We start from the raw sequence: 21,121 nt of genomic DNA, 5'->3' as shown, positions 1-21,121 counted from the left end.
TCTTTGACAAGACCGTTGGCAGAATGAGGGTGACTTTTTATGCCGGAAGTCTTTGGCCACCAATGCTGATTATTAATCAAAATGTAAACATCGGCGGGATTCGAACCTGGGACTGAGGGTGTTTTGACTATGAATCAGAGACACTACACCTAGACCACAGGTCTAATTCAGGAGGGATACTATTCGCGGAGAAAAAAAAAGTGTTGTGATGATAGCCTGACCAGCAGCTTAACCCACCTGAAAAAACAGCCACTTATTTCATGTTATATTCCCCATGTTTACACTGTTTGTCACATATTTCCTACGTCACTGGTCGAAGTCCATGACTTTTATCTAATATTCTTTTTTATACAAGTAGTATCAGGAGGTATACTATTTGTATAACATGACTGTAACATGAAATAAGTGGCTGTTTTTTCAGGTGGGTTGAGCTACTGGTTAGTCTGTCATCACAACAAGATTATTTTTAGTGTCACATCATTGGCTTCACCGACTCATAATCAAACTGCTATCTTCCAACCTAATCTATAAGTTGAACAAAGCTGCAGATCAGTGTATAACCACAGCCAGGCTTTTTACTTTAACATTTGTTGGCGTCACCTACTCTCGACCAAACAGTTATCTTCCAACCTGACCTGGACCTCGCTAAGCTACAGATCAGTGCATCACCATGACAAAAATGTTTCACTTCCACATTCATTGGCTTAACTAACAACAAAGCTGCATATATACACTAACATCACTGGTCAAAGCCAGTGACTTGATTGAATATTCCTCGACCCAACTATTTTACAAATTTTGGAAAATAATGACAGTAGTGAAATAGGTAGTAGTTATTGACATCTCTCCTGTCATCTTTCCTGGAGAGGAGTTTAACAATGGCATAATTCAGTCTATCTTGGAAAACTGCCCGAAGTTACTGATGCATTACATATTTTGGAAAGGCTGTGCTTATTATGTGGGAACAAAGACGGTACTTATTACTTGGGGACAAAAGTCTTTAGTACTCTGTGGGAAACATCATCATATCCAGATGAGCTTCTATTTTTGGAAGAATATCTTAATTTTCTTAGACTCAGAAGAAGTGGGTGACAACTACAAGATTGAATTTCTATTGTGTTGCTTGTTCAACACAGTTTTTTTGATTTTTCTCTGGAACTGTTTGCCCATATGTTTTCTACTACACATAAGAAATCATTATTAATCATCATTTATTGCCCTTCCATTTAAATTAATAATGATGTTACCCTGTTCCTTAGGTTTTTGTACTGTCTCTTGTTTTGATAAATTCTGTATAGCTTTAAGTCTGTTGCCAGAATTACTGGGTCAACAGAAGCGTCCGATTCCACCCGTTTGCTTTGGCCCATGACATAAGGGTGTTGGGGTGTGTGACATCATTACGGTGCAGAGTTTGAGTTGGTTGGGTTTGTAGATGTCGTCTATTGCTCTATTTTTCTCGAGATGTATTGTTTTGTGTATTTATTGTGTATTGAATGTGTTTTAATTTTCGTAGGGATGTTTTGAGTTTTTAATTTTTGAGGGTTTAAGATGTTGTTTTTGTTTTTTGTAGGTGTTTGTTTTTTTCATGTCAGTAGTTATAGTTGACCTATATAGGGCAAGGGAAATGACTGATTCCAATTTTTGTATGTAGATACAGGTGTTTTGGTACAGTCATCTGTGGTCAAGGAAAATGTTTGATTCCAATTTGCGTAGTTTTTGCTGTAGGCATTGGTGTTTTGGTATCGTCAGCTCCCGTTGACCTATATAGGTCAAGGGAAGTGTCCATTTGCTGTAGATTTTGTAATTATTTATTTTTGTTTCTCATTGCAACTACTGGAGGATCTTCACTTGTTCTTCCCCACAGATTCCTTTTCCTTTCACAAGAAATTTTACTTTTAAAGTACGGTTAGGCTGTTTCATCAGAATATTAGAGGATTTCACTAAATCTTACATTTAACTTCTCTAATCATTGTTAAAGCATTTCTGTAATGTGAAGAGCTAAATCAATTGCTGGCACAAAATGACTCTCATGATATTTGCAAACCTACCCTTCACGTATTCCATAGAAAGCAAATGTTGACTTCACATTTACCATTATTGAGGTAGACTTATCAGAACAGTAACAAATTCAGAAACATTTTACAGACTCCCATTTCTTTGTTAGAAGAATGTGCTCAGATTAACATTGAAAATATTGTTTCAGATATGATTTTGCATGTCTACCAATAGTTCATCCGAGGTTTAAGAGAGAGTTCCTTCATGGGAAAAGTAAAGATCGAACAGGGCCGTTCACTCGGTCAGATCTAATTCTGTCGAGTTCAGGTATGTTACATCTTGTAACTTACATAATGTTATTCCTTTTATGCTTTCTGATTCAGATTCGTGAGACTGATACAATATAGCTAATTTGTTTTTTGCAGATTGGAACAACATGATTGTGGGCAAACTCTCACCATACATAGATGTTGATAGTCCAGACGGCACTTATAGAAAACAGTCAGAGGAAACACTTGCACAAGAATTGGCATATGCTGCTCATCTTGGCCTCCCAGCAATAATGTTTACACTTAGAAGTGCGAACAATGTCAACTTGTCAAGGCTGCTGAATAATAAGCTACTGGCCGGATGTTGTTACCAGGTAAAATTAGTTTTGTAGTTCAGTATCTATAATGCAAATAAATTACATCTCAGGGTATTATTATAAACTTCATTCATGTTTGGGAGATATATAAGTGTGTGCAACTTCCAGAGGTGTTCCCCCCACCTACCAACCCACCTTAGCGTAGCATTCTTTGGTCAAGCAGAACATTGTAACTATCATTGTAATGTAGAGATCAGTATACTTCGGTTGCATGGAGAGCTTACTATTTGGTACAAAAGGCACATGACAGGTTCTTGCTATACAGATAAATTGCTCTCAACTGCTTGCTTAGACAGTAAGGAAAACTGATCACATAAGTAATTGTGACGCGGAGTGTTAGCTATGGACAAAGTCAATATTATTACTGCCAGTTGGCATTCATTCATAACTGATGGTTTCTTCACAGGTCTTTATATTTTTGACCAATATAATTGTTACTGGCAGAGGGGAAGAGTTATAGAATAGTGGTTTGTGGAGGAGTATGTTTCATTCCAGTTTATATTGTAGGCCTCCAAATTTCAAAATTTGCCAAATTTCCAACACATTGCATGTGAAGTACTTGAAATACGTCACCTGATAATTCTATATGACTTTGTGGAAATGTTTCCTGCTGTTTTTATGTGCACAAGTCCATCAAATCACTATTATCTGGTGGCTTGTAATGTTCTGAATGAAAAGTGTAATTTGTTGTACTGCATATGATTCGATGAAAACATAGGTAAGTATTTTCCACGCAGCGTGCCCATGTTTCACTGAATCCAGACATAACAATTGTGGTGGAATCTAGCAACATGAACAACCATTTGTCGCTCTTTTGTAACATCTGCCTTACATGGGACGTGCATTGGCGGCAGTAGAGTCTTTTTACAGTAAGTTTCTAATTTTGTCAGTAGTGTTTCTTGACTAAGATGTTGTTTCCCTCCAGGGATTTTTTCTCATTGGAATTCCCAAAGCATCTCCATAAGATTTGTGTGTTGTTTGAACCTCCTGGTAAAAAGCCTGGCAGCCTCCCTCTGAATTTCTCAGATGTCTTCCTTTAATCTGATGTGGTGGGGATCCCGAACACTTGAACAGTACTCAAGAAAGGGATGCACTAGTGTTCTGTATGCAATCACCTTTACAGAAGAGCTGCCTTTTCCTAAAATTCTCCCAATAAATGAGTCACCATTGACCTTCCCTACTATGTGCTCATTTCATTTCTTATCCCTTTGCAACATTACACATGGGTATGAAATTAGTGTGACTGTGTCAAGCAGCAGACTACTAAAGCTGTATTCAAACATTACAGAATTGTTTTTCCTACTCATTTACATTAACTTACTCATTCGTTTTTCTACATTTAGAGCTAGCTGCCATTCATCACACCAACTAGAAATTTTGTGAAAGTCATCTTGTATTTTTCTACAGTCACTCGACAATGACACTTTACTACACACCACAATATCATCAGTAAGCGGCTGCTGATTGCTTTTCACCCTGTCCATCAGATCCTTTACATATCAATATAATAGAGGGAAACATTCCACGCGGGAATGATGGTCAGGTCATGCAGGAAGTGTCATCACTTCTGTCTCTATGCTGTTCATTTTTGGAACACAACCTATGACCAGCTTAGAGACGGAATTGATGACACTCTCTGCAGGACCTGACCATCATTTTGCAGGACAGTGCTCAGCCATGTACAGTGCAAGCTGTTAATGATTTGTTTGACTGATGGGGCTGCTGAGTGCTATACCACCTACTGCATTCCGCTGACTTAAGCCCTTGTGAGTTCAACTCAATTTCTAAACTGAAGGAAACACTTCATGCCATTCGCTTTAGAACTGCTGCAAATTCGTCGGGCTATAGACCGCGCCACTCGAACTGTCAACACAAGTGGCATTGCTCAGGGTGTATACGACCCGGGAGATCTGGGAAAAAACTCGGGAATTTTTTCATCCGGGAGAAAACCGGGAAAAATCTGGGAATTTTTTAGAATTCCGGGAATTTTTCATTGTTTCAGTTTTCTGTAAAATTTTTGTAATTTTCACTGGTAAGAACCGATACTCTAATGAAGGATATTACTGTATCCTGCTACTGCAGAATAACATTTCAACAATAAAACATAAACAAGAGAAAAAAAGGAAAATAACTTAAATTGCAAAGGAAATGCGCCTTATACAACCATGACACACAGTGCTCATGCAAGCGTGTGCCAAAGCAAAATGTGTCAAAGGCTTCAGGAAGACTATGCAATGCTTCATAACAACAAATTACCTCCGATTAGCGTGAAGTCACAACTGTTTACATTAGATTCATTTTAGCAGTTAAGAGAGGGCTCATGCGCATGCGCAGTTGAGTCGTGTTTGAGTAGTAGATTCTCCCAATTCTGGCTACAGGAATGCGGCTGTGCAAGCAGTCGCAGCAAGGAGCTAGATGCTACCAGGAAAAGGGGGTGCCAAATTCATATTCTTGAGGAAAAAAACTTTTTTCCCCAAAGCACCTAGCATCCAGCGCACATTTGCCTATCGATTATTCATATGATTTTGAAACGCATCCCTGTTGGTTTTTGAACATTTTTGAACACATTTTAAGTTGAATCATACATTGATATGTGAATGCGTGTAGTGTATGTGATGTCTCTGTCAGGAGAATCATCATCACATCTAGAAATAAAATTTCCGCAGACTAAAGGGGACGGGGCTATACGAGCTGAGCGGAGTAAAGGCCGAACGGATGAATGCCAATCGCTGTCTGATTATGTGGTTGATTGGGTTTGTGAATGAATAGCGTTGTTATAATTACTAGCGAAATCCATAGATTCAGACTACCAGAGTAGAAATAAATGACTAACGGGAATAACAGGTGAGAAAGATTACATATTATCTTCTCGGTGTATCCAAGAAAATGAAATGTTGACAGAAAATTTTTGGCCAGATCGCTACACTAGTAAGGACCAGTTGTCAGCCGTTTAAGTTATATTATGGAAGTAACGCGGAAAACATATTGTACGAACATGTAACACCTAACCGGAGAATAATCGCGGGATAACTAAACCTGTGATTCTGCCAGGGTTAGTGAAGTTAATCGGCGAACAAGTTTTGACAATGGCAGGAATAGCTACAGAAGTGGTGATCACAAGATTGTTTGTTAGAATGAGGAAGGAGAAGAAATGGAGACATCACACAAATTATGGAAGAATAAGACAATTCCAAATTTATATAAAAATTTCGTAATACTACTTTTCGATCTTATGCTTGAGACACTGGTGCGTATGAATGAAATGTGAAACTATTTCTTAACATAAAGCTTTAAGCTTGTAGTAGGCCTAATAGGGATTTTGTATTTCGTGAATTATATTCTGTCATGTTATAAAAATGACCATTTGTGCCAAAACAGTCTCGCTTATTAGATGTGTGTTACAAAATTGCTGCAATATTAGAAAGGCCTATTTTGTTTTATCTAGCAGACAGTGACAAAATAGACGTAATCAGATCGAGAAACCAGACCAATCTTGGATATTATTTGTATTAACAGCTTTTTCATTATTAGGTAACGACATTTCGATTTTTCACTTAGCAAAACGTTTGATGAACTTTGAGGTAATAGATTCTTTCGGAGAAAGGAAAGCACACTATGTAAAGCTGTAGCAAGATTAGAGAGAAAAAAATGCTAGGAGCTAAGAATTGAAGAAATGTGTACTTTCTTGCTTGCCTCTTGTCTTTATTGGTTTTTATGTATTCTATATTTAATTTTATGTCACACAAAACAGCAAGGTGTTTGCTAATAGGCAATAAAGAGTGCAAATTTCCTGAAGAGTTCTTGTTCTCACGATTACAAATAATCCCATCTGCTATTAATTGCGAGATTTTCGTTTTTTCAGAGGGACAGGCTGTCAAACCGTCTGACTGGGAGCAGGAGAGGCACCACAGGACATTTCAATTTCCACTGTCCTGAATATAGTTTGATGGCATCTATTGCAAAATATGCACGTTTCAATACCATAGAGCGAAATACAGTGATGTGCGATAGAAGAATGCTGTCTGAAGAGACGTGGCACTGCAATTTGGCACACTTACGACCAAAAAACATGTCTTACATTTCCACAAACACACGTTTTATGTTTCAGACTTTTCAGAAAGATGTGCGCTACAAGATGAACATATTTTTGAAAATTCGATTTTTTTTTTAGTATTGACCTGGTTAGCAAATGTCGTAGATGCGGCGTTGATGCGCAGAGTAGTCTGAGTTATGGTGGGTAGTCCCCACGTGACTCGTGTTTACACTTAGTGATTTTGCGTTTCTCCTTCTTTTGCTCTCACATCAAATGAAAACAAAACGGATATCTGTGGCCGGGAGCTATCATGTGAATTAAAATATATTCACATAATTACGGAAAGCTAAAATATGTTATTAGTTTCAGATTTTATTTTATTCCCACCTTTATGACAGTGAAGTTATTTTTGTCTGTTTGCTAAAGAAATTTGACTTTTATTAATCTTTTCCGCAGACAGAGTCAATGTATTTGAAATGAAATATTTAATTCCACAGTACTGGCTAATTTCAACTGTTCGCTGCATTTAAAGTGCACGTTTTATCTTCTAGCACGTATGGCATTATGCCATAATAAAGAACCAAACATGATGTAAGACAGTACTAGTGCGCCATGATAATTTAAATCCCGAAAACCACACTGAAAAACTTAATATCGGGTCAAGGTCTACTTCATTGGAAATCTAGATATACGAATGTGCACTTTAAGTAGGCTATGCATTTTAAATGTGCACATTTCAGCATGGTTCATGAAATTCCGATGCTCTTAGGGTATTCTCTAATGTCTTGTTTCCTATATGACGTAATGTATTATCTTTCAATGCTTTACACGTACGTACATACGGACTTCCTACGTCATGGTAGCTGCGCAAACGCGGTGTCCCCTGTTATCTGCGCTCTCTGGCAACTGCTGAAACGATCCTGTATCTAACAAGTCGTGGGAAAATATTGCGAAAAGTGGTATGAAAGGCGTTACTTTCAAAGTAAATATCCTTTTACGTAAGTTGAACTATGTGCGAGAATGTACCTTGAATTTCTTAAATCACAGAGCGTTTGACTCTCATTTAAAAGTCAACTCTTTGATGACGAGCTGTTTAGAAGAATTTCGAACCATGAAGATCAGACATTTATGTCGCTATTGAAAATTTTATCGGCACATTTGTGTGATATATCTTAAAGTGTAACATGCGCAAAAAAGATTAACATTATATGCAAAAGCTTAGCTTCTCTTGCAGCTTATTAACCTTAGAGACCAATATTATATGTGAATGCTTTACTTTTCTAGTAGCAACACTATGTATACTAATTTAAACTATTAACTTTCCCTGTTTGAGTGTTCGTGATACTGTAATGTTGCTGTTGACTAACTACATCATGTGCCCTATGCTCTGAATATCCGCTGTCATTGGCTGGCGATATCACGTGACATGAGCTATGACTGGCTTACAGAAGCGCGTCGCAATCTCGATTTCAATGATTCGGAAAGTAACATCCGGTGTTTGGTGGAATTCCAATGTATACTTTCGTAATACGAAAATACGCGGAGTAGATGTTACTGCACATCAAAGATATTTCCAAAACTTGTCTTTTTCCCTGAGTTTCCTTTTCTAAAGTGCCGGGAAATTCAACGCCCATGTAAACCATTCAAAGGATTGATAAGTTTCGCAGGGAAAATATGATGTCACTTAACACGAAAAAGTGTGTTTTCACCCGGGAGAAAGTGTATTTTTAACCGGGAAATCCGGGAAAAATCCAGGAATTTTTTTCCTTGCCCACGTATACACCCTGATTCTACGACTTCCACATTGCTGGCAACGGGTTACGTACCATGCTGGTGACTACTTTGAAGGTCAGTAAAACTTTGAAACACACATCTATTTTGTACGAGCTGTAAACAGATAGTTGCCATTATTAAAGTTCCAACCCTCATATTTGTATGAATTGGTAGACTCCAGCTGTGACTCATTGATATTGTAGTCATAGAATACTATTTTGTGTTTCATTTTGTGAAGTGCAAAATTTTACATTCATAAACTTTTGTAGCAAGTTGCCAATCTTTGCACCACTTTGAAAACTGATTGGATTTTTATGCAGCTTCTTTCGGAGAGTACTTCATTATAGATATTTGTATAAAGTAGTTTTGTGGAGCACTTCTAAAACCCTTCTTGTAGATGCGCGTGACCTATGCTTTCTTCCAACTACTTGGCACTGTTTTTTGAGCTGTCTTTGATTGAGGGGTCTATGATAGTTAATAGTTTGAAGAGGGCTAACTCAGCCGCAGTGTCAGTATAGAATCTGATAGGGATTCTCTCGGGCCTCGGAGCTTTGTTCAATTTTAACGATTTCAGCTGTTTATCAACAACATTGACACTAATACTTATTTCACTTATCTTTTCAGTGGTATGAGTATTAAACTGGGACATTTCTCCTGGGTTTTATTTTTTAAAGGAACATTTGAGAACAGAGTTCAGCAAATCAGCTATTGCTTTGCTACCCTCAATTTCAGTTCCTGTGTCATTTGCTAAGGGCTGGAAACTAACTTTGCTGCCACAGACAGTGTTTACGTACACCCAGAATCTCTTGGTTTTGTGAAGGACCATTTCACAATATTCTGCTATGGTAGTCATTAAAGGCTTCACACATTGCTGTCCTGATAGCCAAATGTGTGTGTGTGTATGTGTGTGTGTGTGTGTGTGTGTGTGTGTGTGTTTTTAGCAAGTCTCTTTCTTTGTTTTACGCATTCAGGTAATTTCAGTTGCACACAGATCCGACCTAAAAAAAAAAAATAAAAAAAAAAAAAAAAAAAAAAACAGAACACTTCTGTTTTCTGCAATGAACCTGCCCCCTCCTATGGCATCCAGTTTGGAACTTTGTTATGAATACTCGACAATTTAATGATAAAATGTTGACAGTTGCAGTGTCTTCACACTGAAATGTGGCCTGATTATGCTATCTGCCTGTCGACAGGCAAGTATTTATCTGAGTACCTCAACCTACTTCCTAGCGGAAAAAACACCCATGTGCACTCCGCAAATACTCTGCTACAGAAGCAGCTGCTTTGTACAGTGCTCCCCTGACCTAGCAAGGTGGGTACTACAGTTGTCCTACCGACGATAAGGCAGGCGTCCCACGCCCTCAGAGGGCTCACAACTCCTTAGTGAGTATATGCTTGGCTGCCATGGGGTCGCAGTTTATGCAACACTACTTCCCTTTCTCTGTAGCAAGCCTATACTTCGACTACTCCTTCCCCCTCTGCCGTTCCATCGGATGGCTTTTCTGATGTGGGCTCTGCTTGCCCTGGTACATGATTTAGAGCCCTGGTTTTCCATTTCACTTCCGGCACACTCTACATCTTTTCGTTAATAAATACATGGTCCTCATTTTTGGGTTTGACTTCCCACTATTGTTGCAAATTTTTCAGAAGTGCTGATGGTGCAGGGTAGGTTGGCCAATGAGGTGTCTGTTCCACTTTTGTACCCTTCCACGTTAGCACCCTTCCTTTTCCATAAGATAGTGCACTTGAAACTCAGCATGGTAGCCATCCTTTGTGGGAGGGGGGGCAGGGAGTTGTCAAGTACCTGCATTGTAGTACCCCCCCTGACCTCGCGGGGATTGCACAGTGTGTGGCTGAGCTGATATGTCCCCATGTTTGCTGTGGAGTATGTGCCAGTCATGACTTTAGGAAAGGCTTTAGGAAGACAATGCAATGTTCAAAAACACATTGCCTCCAATGAACGTGACTTCGCAACTGTTAACATTAGATTCGTTTCAGCAGTTACGAGCGGGATCATGCGCATGCGCAGTTGAGTAGTACCTTCTCCCGCTTCTGGCTAAAGAAATGTGGCTGTTTGCTGTGTAATAAGCAGTCACAGCAAGCAGCTAGATGCTACCGGGAAAAATTTTACTGGAGCACCCAAGCTGCTAGATTCTTGCATGCGCAGCAGGCCCAGTTCTAGGAGGGAGGGTGGGGGGCAAATTCATACTATTGAGGGAAAAAACCTTGTTTCACAAAGCGACTAGCATCCAGCGCACGTTAGTCTATCGATTATTCATATGACTTTGATACGCATCCCTGTCAGTTTTTGAACATTTTTGAACACATTCTAAGTTGATTTCTGAATCAATTGTAAGTTGATTTGTGAATGTGTGCATAATGTACATGATGTCTGTCAGGGGAATCCTCGTCGCATGTAGAAACAAAGTTTCCTACAGACAAAAGAGGCTATACGAGCTGAGCCGAGTAAGGCCTAACGGATGAATGACAACCGCTGTCTGATTGTGTGGTTGATTGGGTTTGCAAATGATGAGCGTTGTTATAATTACTAGCTAAATCCATAGATTCAGACTACAGGAGTGGAAATAAACGAATAACAGGTAAGAAAGATTATGTATTACCTTCTCGGTGTATCTAAGAAAATAAAATTTTGACAGGAAATTTTTGGGCAGATCGCTATACTAGTAAGGGCCAGTTGTACAGTCCCCGACTAGCAGCCGCTTTAAATTCTATTCTGGAAGAAGCGCGGAATACGCGTTGTACGAACATGTACCAACTCCTAATCGTGGGATTCTGGCAGAGTTAGTGGAGTTAACCTGCGAATAAGCTTTGACATTGGCAGGAACAGTTACAAAACTAGTGCTAACAAGACTGTTTGTTAGAATGAGGAAGGTGAAGAAACGGGGACATCATATAAATTATGGAACAATATGACGATTCCAAGTTTGTATAAAAATTTCGTACTACTACTTTTTGATCTCATACTTGAGAAACTGGAGCGTATGAATGAAGTGTGAAACTACTTTCTAATGTAAGGCTTTTTGCTTGTAGTAGGCCTAATAGGCACTTGATATTGGTACTTTGTGAATTATATTCTATCGTTACAAAAAAGACCCTATGTGCCAAAACAGTCTTGTTTATTTGGTGTGTATTACAATTGTTGCAGTATTAGAAAGGCCTATTTCGTTTTATCTAGCAGAGAGAGACAAAATAGACGTAATCAGATCGGGAAACCACACCAGTCTTGGGTCCTATTTGCATTAACAGCCTTATCAGTATTAGACGACGACATTTCGACTTATCATGTAGCAAAATATTTCACGAACTTTGATGAGGTAATAGATTCTTTCGCAGAAAGGAAAGCACGTCACGTAAATCTGTAGCAAGATTAGAGAGAAAAAATGCTTGGAGCTAAGGTTTGAAGAAATGTGTATTGTCTTGCTTGTCTCGTGTCTTTACTAGGTTTATGTATCCTATATTTAATTTTATGTCCACAGGGCAGCAAGTTGTTAGCTGATAGGGAATAAAGAGTGCAAATTTTTTGAAGAGGGACAAGATTTCAAACCGGCCAATTGTAAGCAGAAGAGGCACCATAGGACATTTTAATTTCCACTGTCCCGGATATGGTTTGATGGCATCCATTACAAAATATACAATTCCACAGAGCGAAGTACACTGACGTACGATAGAATAATGTTGTGTGAGGAGGCGAGGCTCTGCCCTTCGGCACACTTACGACCAGATAACATGTCTTACATTTCCTCAAACACACGCTTCATGCACCAGACTCATCAGAAAGATGTGCGCTGCAAAATGAACATAGTTTTGAAAATTTGATTTTTTAAAAATTTTTGACGTCCTATCTCAAACACTCGAGGGAGTGGCAGGGTTCGGAAATATCGTAGATCCGGAGCTGATGTGCAGAGCAGTCTGAGTTACAGTGGGGTAGTGGGTAGTCTCCACGTGACCCGTGTTTACATTTAGTGATTTTGCTGTTTCCTCTTCGTTTACTGCTCTCATGTCAAATGAAAACAAAAGAGATTTCTGATTTCCACCTTTCTGACAGTCAAGCATTAATTGCCTTACAGAACAATGAAGTTATTGTTGTCGGTTTGCTAAAGAAATTTTCTTTTTAATTTCACACACTGTTCGCTGCATTTCAAGTGCACGTTTTCAACTTCTAGCATGTATGGCATTATGCCATAATAAAGAACCAAATGTGAGATAACACAGTACTGGTACTGCAAGAAAATTTACATCCCTAAAACCACATTGAAAAGCTTAATATCAGGTCGTGGCCTACTTAACTGGGAATATGGACATACAAATGTGCACTTTAAATGTGGACATTTTAGCATGGTTCTCGAAATTCCGATGCTCTTGGAGTATCGTCTGATGTTTTGTTTCTTCCATGACATAATGTACGATCTTTTAATGTTTTATATCTAAAAACACAGATGATGTGACTTAACGAACGAAAGTGCTGGCAGGTCGATAGACACACAAACAAACACAAACATAAACACAAAATTCAAGCTTTCGCAACAAACTGTTGCCTCATCAGGAAAGAAGAGGGAAGGAGAGGGAAAGACGAAAGGATGTGGGTTTTAAGGGAGAGGGTAAGGAGTCATTCCAGTCCCGGGAGCGGAAAGACTTACCTTAGGGGGAAAAAAAGGGACAGGTATACACACGCGCGCGCGCGCTCACACACATATCCTTCTGCACATACACAGACCCAAACAGACATTTGTAAAGGCAAAGAGTTTGGGCAGAGATGTCAGTCGGGCGGAAGTAAAGAGGCAAAGATGTTGTTGAAAGACAGGTGAGGTATGAGCGGCGGCAAATTGAAATTAGCGGAGATTGAGGCCTGGCGGATAACGAGAAGAGAGGATATCCTGAAGGGCAAGTTCCCATCTCCGGAGTTCTGACAGGTTGGTGTTAGTGGGAAGTATCCAGATAACCCGGACGGTGTAACACTGTGCCAAGATGTGCTGGCCGTGCACCAAGGCATGTTTAGCCACAGGGTGATCCTCATTACCAACAAACACTGTCTGCCTGTGTCCATTCATGCGAATGGACAGTTTGTTGCTGGTCGTTCCCACATAGAAAGCTTCACATTGTAGGCAGGTCAGTTGGTAAATCATGTGGGTGCTTTCACACGTGGCTCTGCCTTTGATCGTGTACACCTTCCGGGTTACAGGACTGGAGTAAGTGGTGGTGGGAGGGTGCATGGGACAGGTTTTACATCGGGGGCGGTTACAAGGGTAGGAGCTAGAGGTTAGGGAAGGTGGTTTGGGGATTTCGTAGGGATGAACTAAGAGGTTACGCAGGTTAGGTGGGCGGCGGAAAGACACTCTTGGTGCAGTGGGGAGGATTTCATGAAGGATGGATCTCATTTCAGGGCAGGATTTGAGGAAGTCATATCCCTGCTGGAGAGCCACATTCAGAGTCTGATCCAGTCCTGGAAAGTATCCTGTCACAAGTGGGGCACTTTTGTGGTTCTTCTGTGCGAGGTTCTGGGTTTGAGGAGATGAGGAAGTGGCTCTGGTTATTTGCTTCTGTACCAGGTCGGGAGGGTAGTTGCGGGATGCGAAAGCTGTTTTCAGGTTGTTGGTGTAATGGTTCAGGGATTCCGGACTGGAGCAGATTCGTTTGCCACGAAGACCTAGGCTGTAGGGAAGGGACCGTTTGATGTGGAATGGGTGGCAGCTGTCATAATGGAGGTACTGTTGCTTGTTGGTGGGTTTGATGTGGACGGATGTGTGAAGCTGGCCATTGGACAGGTGGAGGTCAACGTCAAGGAAAATGTTTTACGCATACGAACATACGGGCTCCCTGTGACATCGTAGCTTCGCAAACGCGGTGACGCCTGTCATCTGGCGTGGTCTGGCAACTGCAGAAACGAACCTGTTTCTAACAGGTTACGGGAAAATATTCCGAATGGTGGTTTGAAAAGCGTTACCATCAAAGTACCATTCTGGCAGTTACAACGGAACTATGTGCGATAATGTACGATGAATCTCTTAAATCACAGAGCGTTTGACTCTCATTTAAAAATCAACTCTTTGATGAATTTTGAGCCCAGAAGATCAGACATTTAAGTCGTTATTAAGAATTTTACGATCACATTTGTGTGATATATCTTAAATTGTAATACGCGCGTAAAAGCCCAACATTGTATGTGAAAGCTTAGCTTCTCTCGCAGCATATTAATCTTACAGGCCAATATTGTAAGTGAAAGCTTTGCGTTTCGTGTAGCAACACAATGTATTTTAATTTAAACCATTAACTTTTTTCTGTTTGTGCCTTTCGCTCTACTTAACAGTGATGTTGCTATTGGCTGACTACATCACGTGTCCTAAGCTCTGAATACCCGCTGTCATCGGCTGGCGAGATCACGTGACATGAGCTATGACTGGCTTACAAAAGCGCATCGCAATCTCGATTTCAATGCTTCGGAAAGTAACATGCGGTGTTTGGTGGAGTTAGAGTTTATACTTTCATAATACGAAAATATGCAGCGTGTATGTTGCTGCACATCAAAGATCTTTCCAAAACACGTTTTTTCCCTGTGTTTAGTTTTATAAAGTGCCAGAGAATTCTACTCCCGTGTATAAAATCATTCAAAGGACTTATACAGTTCCAAGAGAAAATATACTGTCAGTTAACAGGGAAAAAAGTATGTTTTCACCCGGGAGAAAGTGTATTTTTAACTGAGAAATCCGGGAATTTTTTATCCTCGTCCACGTATACACCCTGAGGTTGTAGTGGACAAGTTTGGGGAAGTTGCAGCCATCTCCAAAGTGAAGAATGGGTCAGTTTTGATTGAAACAGTCTGCCTAGTCATGGCTGTTGCTTGCTTGTGACAAGCTGGGTAACATTTCAGTGAGTAACACTCCCCACACTAGTCTGAACATAGTTCAAGGCATAGTTTTTCATTGTGATCTCCTCTTGGAGTCTGGTGATGAGCTACGTGCCAACTTGGAGCAGCCGGGTGTACACTTTGTCCGTTGTATCCATAGGGGACCAAAGGACAATAGGGTTCGTAATGGGGCCTTCGTCTTGGCCTTTGATTGTGACCTGTTGCCTGAAAAGCTCAACTTTACGGTATAACGATGTGATGTGAAACCGTATGTCCCCCCCCCCCCCCCCCCCCCTTCCATGCAGTGCTTCAATTCCGGCCCATGTCTTAGTGTTGCGGTGCCAGCCCAATCTGTAGGGATTGCGGATGATCATTCGTCGTGAATGTTCCTTGGGCTCCTCCCCCCGACTAAGTCAACTGTGGAGAGCACCATTCTTCGTGCTCACCAAACTGCACTGTCTTTCAGAGAGAGAAAAAATGCAAGAGTGTAAACTCTGGATAGACTGACATACCAAGAGGCCAAGAAAAAGTATGAGTGTGTAAATCCCCTGCCCACTGATAGTTGAGGGTTCTCCTCATGCTACTTTTCCCAACCCACTGGGGTTGCCAATCCACCTTCCCCAGCCGGAGATGAATCACCTTCGTCCAGCTTCTCATGCTAGGAAGGGGCCCTCAGGACACTCCTCTCGAAGGTTTCTGCCAGTCTGCCACTGGATACCAGCCAGTGGCTGAAGGAGCCACAGGCTGTTGGTCATAAAGTTTCATGATCTGCTTCAGTCCGTGAAACTAATTCTGGGAAGTCCTCCATCATCCAAAACCCCTAAAGGAAACAAAGACAAAACAGAAGCCATCCAACACGAAGGAAATTTTAGTGGCCCCCACATATTTTGCTTTTGTGGCCACGGCACAGATCCTGGTGGCCCTTTAGGCTGCAGATCACACCACACGATGCGTGTCAGAACCTGTGTGTCTTGGTACCATACCTTCTCAACCAGTGGTAGCAGGTGACCCTGTGACATAACCTGCCTCCTTGGTCCCTTCACACCCTCACAGTATACCGACAGCACAATTTTCCAGTGGAATTGTAGTGGCTTTTTCCACTACCTGGCTGAGCTAAGACATCTCTTAAGCCCCTCCCCTGCTTTCCGCATAGCTGTTCACGAAACTTGGTTTCCAGCAGCACAGACAGGTGGGCTGTTGACCGTGTTTTACTTTTTATCCATATTAGCAATATGGCGAAGGACATTTAATTTTTAGTTCAGGACCTCTGTTCCTGTTCGGCGTATGTTATGATTCGATCTCAAAGTCCTTGTTTTTAGCTGCCTTTCCTTCCATAATTTGGGCTTAACGAGCAATCGTTTTAACTCCTTTTTTTCTCTTAGTGTTCTACAATTCTGATATGGACGCATATGAACCTAGTTATTTTTGCATCCTAAAACAGAATGAACAGACAAACTGTCTCCCATGGGCACCTGTGTAGACTGGCTCTCCACGATGCCGACTGGGTGCTTTCACTTCCAATGTCATTCTGAGCTGCCTGCTAAATGCAGGCATTGACGAGGCTGTGCAAAACGCAGCAGCATCCATTCAATCGGCAGCCGACTTAGCGATCCCCCTGCTTGAAGGTAGTAAGTTGGTGGACCCTGGAAATTGCTGTGGCCATAAGAGATTGTAGGCGGGTTCTCCAATGCCATAAGCGGCATCCATGATTCGAGCACTTCTTTGCCTTTAACTGGCTAAGTGTCCAGGTCCTCAGAAGCAAGAATATTGGGAACGGTTTCAACCATTAGACCACAAACACCCCCTTCACAGGTTTGGGCAAAGATCAAATGCATCTATGGATACCAGTTCTCTGCAGGTGTACTTGGTATTTCCTTGAATGATGCTGTTTTCACTGATCCAAATACCATAGGTGAACATTTTGCTCTGCATTATGCTCGAACCTCTGCATCAACCTGCTTTTCGTTTCCTTAAACAGTGGATTGTGAGTTATTGCACTTATCCTTCACTATACACCACCTGAAGCTCTACAGTGCTTCAATCAGTGAGAAGGAATTCTTCATTGTCCTAGCCCTTTGCCCTGACACAGCCCTAGGACCAGACAGCATCCACAACCAAATGCTCAAAATGTCTAGCTGTGGATTGTCAACATCATCTCCTTACCATCTTCAACTGTATCTGGAGTGAGAGTGAGCTCCCACCTCAGTGGCAGGAGAGCATCATCATCCCAGTACAGAAACTGGGTAAGCATCCCTAAAGATGGAAAGCTATCACCCAGTTAGTCTAACCAATGTTAACTGTAATTTTTGTCCAGAAATTCTTGTCACACCATACTTTCCACATTCAAGTTGTTGCTTCCCACAGTACCCCTTATCCAAGAGAATGGGATCCTGCTGGGCTATGTATTGAGTGTCCATCTCTTTTCAGTGGCCATCAAGGGTCCAGCAGCAATTGTAGGGTCTTCAGAATCAGCGTCCTAGTATGCCAATGGTTTTTGCTTTACTGTTGTTCCTCTAATGTGGATATTGCTAAACACTGGCTGCTGTCATTCAGAAGGTGCAGTCGTGGATCCTCACCCACAGCTTTGTTTCCTGCCACCAAGATCTGTGTCCTGTCGCCATTGCAGTGTTTATCCACAACCAGAACTTTACCTCAATGACCAATTACTGGATGTGATGGTGACTTATCGCTTTTTGGGACTTGTCTTTGATGCCCCACTGACATGGATTCCTCATCTTCACCAACTTAAGCAAAGCTGCTGGCTACAACTTAATACACTTGCTGCCTCAATAAAACCAACTGGGATGCAGACTGCACTACCCTTCTGCAGCCGTACTGAGCCCTGATCCTGTCCCATCTTGATTATGGGAGCCTGATATGTGGTTCCACATGCTCTCAATATTGCAATCAGTGAACCAGATACACCACTGCGGCGTACGACTTGCAACAGGAGCCTTTTGAACTAATGCTGTGAACACCCTACTTCCAGAGGCTAGGGTCACTCCCCTACGGATCAGACACTGACAACAGCTACTCAGTTATGCTATACATATCCACAGCTCCCCTAAGCATCCAAACCACTATGTCCTTTTTCCTAGTAGGGTGTTCCACTTCCCACAATAGAGGCCCAGAATGGGGGCCACAATTGCAGTTAGACTACAGTGTCTGCTCAGAACTCCAACTTCCCCACTGTCACCTCTTTGTCAGGGAGCAATCGTGTATGCCCCCATGGTGTGTACCCTGACTTTGGTTCTGTCTTGATTTATCCTTTGGACCAAAAAGTTCACTTGATCCCATGATGTTTCGCTACCTATCCCTGGCTGTCCTCGATGCATTTTCAGGTTCGCAAGTGGTATACGCTGATGGCTCAATAGTCGGTGGACGATCCGGTTTTGAATACACACATGCAATGTGCAGTGAACTACACTCCTTGCTGAATGGATGTGTTCGCTTCACTGCTGAGTTGGTGGCCATCAGACAACCCCTTAGCCATGCATGCTCATTCTTGAAACGGAAAGATATTTCTAATCTGTGGCGACTCCCTGAGCAGCCTTCCTGTTGAAGATCAATTCTATCCTTGTCACCCAGTAGTCACGACTGTATAGGATCTCCTTTCTGAGCACCTCTACCTGTTTGGACCTGTGGACATGTTGGTATATTAGGGAATGAACATGCTAACCGGTTGGCAAAGTTGGCTACCGGGATTCTGATTTTGGAAATGGAAGTCACAGAACTGGACCTTCGGTCAGTTTGATGCCATCAATTGTTGGATGTCTGGAACTGTGAATGGTTCGCCTTGGACTCCCCAAACTGAGAGCAAAGGAGACCACGACCATGTGCCAGTTTTCTCTCTGTGCTTCTTGCAGGAAATCCTTTGTTGGCTGTGCATTGGCCACACTTGGCAGACTCACAGCCACATTCTCAGATATGAGGACCCACCTTACTGCCAATGTTGTGCCCATCTGACGGTGGCCCACAGCCTACTGGACTGCCCAAATTTGGCTGCTTTGTGACGATATCTTAAAACTTCTTCTTTGTGACGATATCTTAAAACTTCTTGACATATTAATGCTAGTGGTAGCAGAAGATGTCGAAACGACTGACCTGGTTTTATGTTTCGCTTGAAAAGGTAGTATATACTTCTCTGTTAAATGGGGCACTTTGCCCTCATTGATTGCCTGAGCATGTGAAATGGGTCACTTTGCCCTTATTGACTGCCTGAGTAGTTGGAGGGGCATCTCTCACCTGCTCTGGCCCAGAGGAGGTCCTTGGTTGGGCCTGGCCCATACCCTTCCCACCTTCTTATTCCCCTTGTTCTTTTATGTTTGCCATTTTCAACATTTCATCATTCATAAACTTTTGTCATTTTCTTGGGGTAACGGATGGTGAGGAGGTGCTGGTGGGATGCAGAGGGTGCCTCTCCCGTCACCTACCATGCTCCAGGAAGCTCCAACTGAGCAGAGCGGCTTGCCCACCTGTACACCCCCCCCCCCCCCCTTCCCTGCTTCTCACACCCCTTCTACTTCTCCTTGATTTTTATCTGTATTATTGTATTTTGCTTGCAATCATGCTACCCAAGATTTGCCTTTGCATCCTCCTGAGGGTACTCCTTTTTCAGTACATATAAGATGAAGAGACCTTGCAGTTTGGTCCCTTTATCTCCAACAACCAACCAACCAACCAACCAGTGCAGCTCCAGAAATCTGCAGCTGTGACCATTACAGATTTGAGGACGCTTTTGGCTGAGACCCTTGGCTCCAAACCAAAGGAACCCAGTCATCTCTGGACACAATCCTGCAAATTGCCAGCTCTGCTTGTACTCTGTGCACAAGGACAGCAGTCTTTTCTACTCCTGCCACCTACTAGTATGAACTAAGGATGGCCCCAGTGCTCATGTGACAGACGTCATTGGTGCCGACATGAGCCACAACTTGCAGCTGACTGCTCCGTACCCATTTGATAGCTGCAGGCAAGACCTTCTCCACATCTTGGCTGAGAAATCCCCGCCCCTCTTCTTGCACCCCCTCCCCTCAGCCAGACATATTGAGTGCAGATTGGCTTTCTTTCCAGCCCTAAGTGCTATCCACGTGTGCCTCCTCAGACATGATAGGGATGATTAGTGGGGACAATTGAATAATTTATAAATGAGAGGAAGACCTATTCGTGAAAAGTAATGATGAGTAACGAAAATACGACATTACTGGCAGGGGTGAATGTCCTTGTCCACAAGAGGGAAATCAAAACACAAATATCGGGAGAAAAAAATAGATTGGAATATTTTGGAAGTCATAAATACAGATGGAAAAACCTATACTCATCAACAGCAGAGAGATACTTAGCTGGTTTGAGTGAACAGTTGTTTCAGTCTGGTTGTTTAGTGTACTTTTGCAATTGTCAGCTTTTAACTTCATACTAGTGGATTGCATTTGCATGTAGGTGTCATCTTTCCAGCTTATTGTACATGTCTAGCTTATCTATACCACCAGTTAAAGTAATGTTTTTACTAGTTTTCATGTTGAGAATGCTTTTTTTCACAGTCGATTTTATCTTGGGAATATTTGTAATCTTATATTTATGATTTTAAACTTGGTGACTTTATGCTTATATGTAGTTAAAGGTTGGGCTTAGAAAAGGTGCAGTAAGACAATGTGTTAGTTGGCACCTGTATGGAATGTCTGTTTTTAAACACTGTCCAACTCAAGAATGAGAGTAATTTCGCTGGATGCTTGCAAACCGTTTGCAACCGCTTACTGTATGCTGCTTATACAGAGTCCTCCTCTGATGATCACAAACTTTGCATGCTTGTCTTTGC

At 41.7% G+C, this 21,121-nt stretch overlaps 1 protein-coding gene across 2 annotated transcripts in view; it reads left to right on the top strand.

The window, feature by feature from the left end:
* LOC126481301 (protein arginine N-methyltransferase 5) overlaps window positions 1–21,121 on the top strand; it is an 88,058-nt gene that overhangs the window by 5,267 nt on the left and 61,670 nt on the right. Inside the window, exons 2-3 of one of the 2 annotated variants that reach the window (XM_050104953.1) lie at window positions 2,204–2,322; window positions 2,421–2,638. In XM_050104953.1, coding sequence (XP_049960910.1) covers window positions 2,204–2,322; window positions 2,421–2,638 — 337 coding nt within the window. Of the gene's footprint in view, window positions 1–2,203; window positions 2,323–2,402; window positions 2,639–21,121 lie in introns of both variants that reach the window. The other variant, XM_050104952.1, reaches the window with a different exon arrangement.

Source organism: Schistocerca serialis, chromosome 5 (assembly GCF_023864345.2).
Source record: "Schistocerca serialis cubense isolate TAMUIC-IGC-003099 chromosome 5, iqSchSeri2.2, whole genome shotgun sequence".
Lineage (NCBI taxonomy): Eukaryota > Metazoa > Arthropoda > Insecta > Orthoptera > Acrididae > Schistocerca > Schistocerca serialis.
Note: the sequence above shows the minus strand (reverse complement) of the source record. Positions and strands in the feature narration are given on the sequence as shown.